The 6,291-nt window shown below is 42.5% G+C and overlaps 1 protein-coding gene across 2 annotated transcripts in view; it reads left to right on the top strand.

Annotated features, from left to right (window-relative positions):
• plxnb2a.1 (plexin b2a, tandem duplicate 1) overlaps positions 1 to 3,016 on the top strand; it is a 185,432-nt gene extending 182,416 nt beyond the window's left edge. For both annotated transcript variants that reach the window (XM_048267492.1, XM_048267490.1), the window contains exons 35-38: positions 600 to 664; positions 809 to 884; positions 1,470 to 1,544; positions 1,999 to 3,016. In XM_048267492.1, the coding sequence (XP_048123449.1) occupies positions 600 to 664; positions 809 to 884; positions 1,470 to 1,544; positions 1,999 to 2,103 (321 nt within the window). In that variant the 3' untranslated portion in view covers positions 2,104 to 3,016. The remainder of the gene's footprint in view (positions 1 to 599; positions 665 to 808; positions 885 to 1,469; positions 1,545 to 1,998) is intronic.
• Positions 3,017 to 6,291: the final 3,275 nt, after the last annotated feature.

Raw genomic sequence — 6,291 nt, 5'->3', positions numbered from 1 at the left:
TCCCATTTGAGGGAGTTAGCTACTTTTGACCTAAGTGGAATTAATTATTTAAATGCCAAGGTTGTTGCTGGCTGGCAAGATGTGCACAGGGTTGACTGAATGTTTCTTTTAGACTGTCTGTCAATGACTTAAAAAAGACATCAAACTACTCCCAACTCTGCTAGCCAAGATGGGATCAATGCTAGTCAACAAACAGAGAAACATAAATCACAGACCAAACTAAAAACAGTAGACAAAGCCAGAGACAGGTAAGACAAAGCCAGAGACTGGGGCTGACAATAGATATCAGTTGAGAACAGCATGGGGCCATGGAGACCACACTAACCGTCTGGTCAAGGAAAGTGAAGCCAATGGCGTCATCTGGTGGTAGTACCGGGAAAGCACCAGAACCTCCCAATAGCAAGAGGACCCAAAAAAAGCCTTGTGGGATACCACCATTGTGTGGGCACCTTTTTATGTATCAGTTTATTTATTTAGATCACAGGATGGAGTAGATGGTTTACAAATTGCCCTGAGGTATTGTCTGTAAACAATATGTACACTGGTGTATAAAAACCATCATTCTGATTACCTATGTTGTCTGTCCGTCATCTCCTCAGGAATCACCAAGCAACAAATTACTCTATGCAAAGGAGATCTCCACATACAAGAAAATGGTGGACGAGTGAGTGATGTTTCAGTTCTTTTTAGGTCTTTTTCCAGAGTTCCTGTACTGCAACAAAATCAGTTGCAATCACTTTAAGTTGCTGAACCTGACATCTGAGTGTGTCCTTGAGTGACCCTTGGTGATATTTTTGTGTTCTTCTAGTTATTACAAGGGCATCAGACAGATGGTACAAGTGAGTGACCAGGACATGAACACCCATCTTGCTGAAATATCACGGGTGAGTGTGTGTGTCAGTCTGTCTGTGTGTGTGTGTGTGTGTGTGTGTGTGTGTGTGTGTGTGTGTGTGTGTCATATTGCTATGCAAGTTTTTTTTCTGTTGTTCCCTTTAATTGTTCCCTGTGTGTGAGAGACAGTGTAAACAGAGTAGGACATTAGGACAACAGATTAATTTGAATGATGGGCAATGTGCAAAGTCTATGTGCAATTAGCTTTAGCTAATCTAATAACTGCAAACATTAATGAGGCAGGCCAATGCTGCCCCATGCTACATGATACTCGTTGTTCATGCACAGGAACTTTGCATGTGTATATATTCTGCACTTAGTCTGCCATTTCAGTTAGGGCGTACGGTTAACAGATGTTCAATTTTCTTCCTGTGTAGAGCGAGATAAATGATTAGTATTGTATGTAAATATATTTTTTACCCTTAAAGAGTGTGTGTGTTTATGTGTATGTGTGTGTGTGTGTGTGTGTGTGTGTGTGTGTGTGTGTGTGTGTGTGTCTGTCTGTCTGTCTGTCTCTGTGTTTATGTTTGTGCACCTCATTGTCCTAAACTGCGTTATTTTCTCTCTGTGTTTGCCAGTCTCACACAGACAAACTCAACACCCAGGTGGCTCTGCACCAGCTTTACCAGTATGCCAGCAAATACTATGATGGGGTAGGTCTACTCTCTTCTCTTCCCTTCTCTCTCTCTCTCTCTCTCTCTCTCTCTCCTCCCTCTCCCCCTTCATATTCTTTCTTTTCCTATGTCAGCAAATGATGGAGTCGGTCTCTCCTCCTCCTTACTCTCTCTTGCTCTCCCTCTCTCTCCTCTCTTTCTTTCCCTTATCTACTCCTCTTCGTCTCTCCCTCTTTCCATCAGATAATTTCCATCAGATCATTTCCATCAGATCATTGATTTTGAAGGTTGTTTCGTAGTATACAGTATGCCCCTAGGGTGTTTATTTTTGACTGGTGTAGTAGGGTCAAGGGTCAAGTACTGATTTTTTAAAGCTTAACCTTTCTTCTCTTTTCTCTCATTCCTCACTGCTTCTCTCTCTCTCTCTCTATCCTTCCTTCTCTCCCTCTCTTTATCTTCTCTCCATCTCTTTCTCACTCCTCTGCTCCTCCAGATCATTGCATCTCTGGACGAGGACCCGGCAGCGCAGAGCAAGCAGCTGACCCTGCGTCTGCAGCAGATTGCCGCTGCTCTGGAGAACAAGGTCACTGACCTTTAATGACCCGCACCCAGGTCAGCGCTGGGGTCGTAACCAGGGACAACAGAGAGAGAAAGAGAGAGAGTAAGAAAGATGGAAGGAAAGAGAGAAAGAGGTAAAAAAAGATAAGAAAAGTGAGTGAAAGAGAGAGAGACGAGAGGGGGCAATGTGCTTCCCTCCCTCTGCCTGAAGACATAGAGACTTCTGTGGGCTTTGTGGGCAGAGAGACCTCCATTGGATAAACAGCTTGGCATGGACGCTGTACACTTACAAAGAATGGACACAAGAGAGGCACGAAGGCCTCTTTCTCTCTCTCTGACCCTGGGTTGCCGCCATGGACCCTCCCCTTCCACACACACCCCTGGACTCTTACAAGAGTGGGTAGGTGGGGTTGGGGTCCCACACACACACACCCACAAGAAGGTACAAGAATAAGATATCCCCCCAGCCCCCTTTCTTCTCCCTGGAAAAGAGGAATATGCTTATGTGACGGTACACGACAAAGAAATGAAAACGACCTTCATTTTGTTCTGATTTTACGTTCAAATCTCCACAGCAGTTAACAGATGTTCAATTTTCTTCCTGTGTAGAGCGAGATAAATGATTAGTATTTTATGTAAATATATTTTTTACGCTTAAAGGGTGTGTGTGTGTGTGTGTGTGTATGTGTGTGTGGGGGTATGTGTGTGTGTTTGTGTGTGTGTGTGTGTGTGAGTAGCATACGTACATATATATATATATATATATATAAATGGTTTGATTGGTGATTTTTATTTTTTATAGTCGCTAGCCCGTCTGGGCTCGTTGACCTTTTTAAAAGCACATGTTGTCGGTGTGGGACCGTACTCTGCCAAAAATGTCCCTGCTGGAGCATAGGTGACCTAGCCAGCCGCAGCCAGCCTGTCCAAATCATTTATAAATCATCAATGGGTGTCCCCCCAACCCCCAACCCCCAACCCCCAACCCCCCCAAACCCCCAACCCACCACCGGAGGTGCTCGATGGGTGTACCCCTCCACACCCCACCCACACCCCTGGGGGTGTGACTCTCCCCAACCCCAACCTTGGTCCCGTAACATCGACCTGATGGTGTTTCCGTTTTTGTATAAAAAATGATGTTGAAAATAAAATGCCTTTTGGTGTGCCAAGTAGCCAATGATATCCCCAATGCTTTTTTTTTCTCTCTCTCTTTTTGTTTTGAAAAATACCTGATCTTTTTTTTGTTGTCAGTTTTTATTATTTTTTTTAAATCAAATATTGGAGCTATAAAGCAGTGATTGTTGTCTTAATATAAATGTCTATCATGGATGGAGAATCACTATAGCTGAAGTGCAGACCTGAGCTTCCACTCATCTGGGTCTTCATAGTTGATGTTAAAAGACCTTAAAACCGCTAAAGGCCACAGATGTGTGTGCATGTGTGTGTGCGTGTGTGTGTATCTGTGTGTTCGCCTCTCTTTGTCATAAAGTGGCGAATACCCTCCAGCTGAGTGCAAAATCGCGTGATTGGGCGAAGGTTTCTATGGTGGCGCATGACGGTGACATCACCTGATTAAGATTCCGTCCGAGGAACGGATATTTTTGTCTAAAAAGTGCCGACATTACAGCAAGCGTATTGCATTTTTATATACATGCGTATATGCATACTGTCTTTTTGTTCTTTAACCACTCACTGCGAGACGTGATCTGCCTTATTTCCTCAACAAACAGCAAATATGGGCTTGTTTACAGTTGTGTTTTGGAAAATCACTAATGACACATATAATACGACGATATCCTTTTTGAATATTGACTTGAGACCACTTGATTGTGTCAAATAAAATAAAAAAGATGCTACAAACATGTTTCTGTTGTATTGATGAGCTCACTTAGTAGCTGACATGGTTGTAAGACGGCACAAAGCTGTTGAGAAGGAGCAAAATGGAAAAATAAGTGGCAAGTGATTGGGGAGGAACAATGTACACTGCAAAAAAATAAATCTAACCAAGTTTTATTAATCTTATAATAATATATATTAATATTAATATCAAAACATCTATTTGGTATTGTTTTAACCATGAAGAGACTTACCTAGCGCTCTCAAGATAATTTTGATTTATTTTAAGTCTTATCAAGAAAAAAAAAATGCTTGTTTTTAGGACAAATTTGCTTAACACACTGGCAGACAAATCAGCTTGTTTTCAGGATGAGATGTCTTAAAATAACTCAAACTCTTCTTAAATAAAGTCAAATAATTTTACATGAAAGCACTAAGTAAGTCTCTTTATACTGAAAACAATACCAACTAGATGTTTTGATCTTGATTAATGACGCTTGTTTAGATTTTTATTAAATAGTTTATGCAGTGTATTGTTTTAGTCGAATGGACTGCACACAAACACACACACACACACACACACACAGGGCCCCTCTACATCTCCCTCAGTGAGTGTCCATGCGATTTCCTTATATATATCCAAGATTTCACAATTTCACATACCCTTCCATAAGCTTCCACTCATGCACTATAGCAGTAGAGTTGAGGATTGTGTGTTGAGTACTGCCTTTTGCCATTCTACAGGAGAGGTATGCTCTAGGTGACACATTTGTGAAAGGACGACAAGATCATTAGAGTAGCCTAATTGAAGAATTGGTTTTATAGCTTAACATAAAATAACTGTGAAAATGTAAGCATAACATTAAAAAGGTAGACACATCAAATTACTATAGGCCAGCGGTTCCCAAACTTTCTTTCCCGCGGACCACCTGCTACATCCTGACTCGGCTCACGTACCCCCACCATCCGAAAAGTAGCACATTCTATTGACGCATTCCAGGCATCATGTTTAATTATCCACGCTATATGATAACAAATAGCAAAATCAAAATGTGCAACTTGTCTAAAAAAAATCAGTGTGGAGAACAACATTAGACTGGTTAGATAGCACCTCACTGCAAACCACGCACTGTGGCTTTGGGCAGTCTGTCTCCCAATCCACGTGAAGCCGAGGCCTTATATGCCTCATCATAGTGAAGCCGAGGCCTTATATGCCTCATCATAGTGAAGCCGAGGCCTTATATGCCTCATCATAGACTACTTTCGTTTTCTTCCCGCAGTCTTCTGTCTCGTCCTTTTTTTTTATTCACCTGTGCTTCACCTCCACCTTCATCACTCTGCCCCCCATCCCATCGTTACCTGTCTCCTGCTCTGTTTCTCTCACTTCTCCTCTTCGATTGCTTTGAGGCAAGCGCGTGCCTTGATGTTACCCATACCCATAGGTGAAGTTATATGGGCGGGTTCATACGAGTGAGCCTCTGGCCTCTGGCACCATGCTGTCAGCGTCTGGGCCTATCAGACCCTGGCACACACACACACACACACACACGGACGGACAAGACCCTGGCACACACACATGGGCAGCGTGACAGCCTATCAGACGTTGGCACATGCACTGGGATTAACAGACACAGCTGGAAGATGCCTTTGATCATTAATCACGCGCAGATGGTGGCAGTCTGCCCATCCGTCTGTCTGTTCAGCATACACACACACACACACACACACACACACACACACACACACACGCTCTCTCTTTCTTTCCCTCTCTCTCACACACACATACAGGTGTGTGTATATGTCTGTCGGTCTTTCTCTTTCTGACACACACACATACACACTCTTTATCTTTCACTCGCTCTCCTTTTCTCTCTCTCTCTCTCTCTCTCTATTTAATCACTCTCTTCTTCTTCTCTACTCGTCCCCATCTCCCCCTTTTCTTTTTTTACTACCCTCCTCTTTCTTAGTTGATCTGTCCATCATTACAGATTCACCCCTTTGTCATTCTCTACACGTCGTCTTAATGAATATAAACTGAATAAGAAATGGTAAAAATAGATGTGAGTGAATTATGGGATTGTGATGAACGGTTTGGTGACCTGAAGGGGTGCCTTCTGTTTTTTACTTTTTTTTTGTACAGTGATAATATTCATGAATGTGCCAATTAAATTATCCCAGAAATGTGCTCTTCATGTCTTGAGCTCAAAATGACTGGTCTGTGTGTGTGAGTGTGTGGCGGTCTGTCTGCCTGTCTTATGATAGTATGTGTCTAAAGCTGTTGCTTTTACAATAAAACCCTACAGTTTCTGACTCCTTTCTTGGTCAACCGCCAGCTAAATAACTGTACTCATGTGTTTTTGAATATCTGACCATATCCCTGTCTGCAGTATACTAT

This window comes from Alosa alosa, chromosome 17 (assembly GCF_017589495.1).
Source record: "Alosa alosa isolate M-15738 ecotype Scorff River chromosome 17, AALO_Geno_1.1, whole genome shotgun sequence".
Taxonomy (NCBI): domain Eukaryota; kingdom Metazoa; phylum Chordata; class Actinopteri; order Clupeiformes; family Clupeidae; genus Alosa; species Alosa alosa.
Note: the sequence above shows the minus strand (reverse complement) of the source record. Positions and strands in the feature narration are given on the sequence as shown.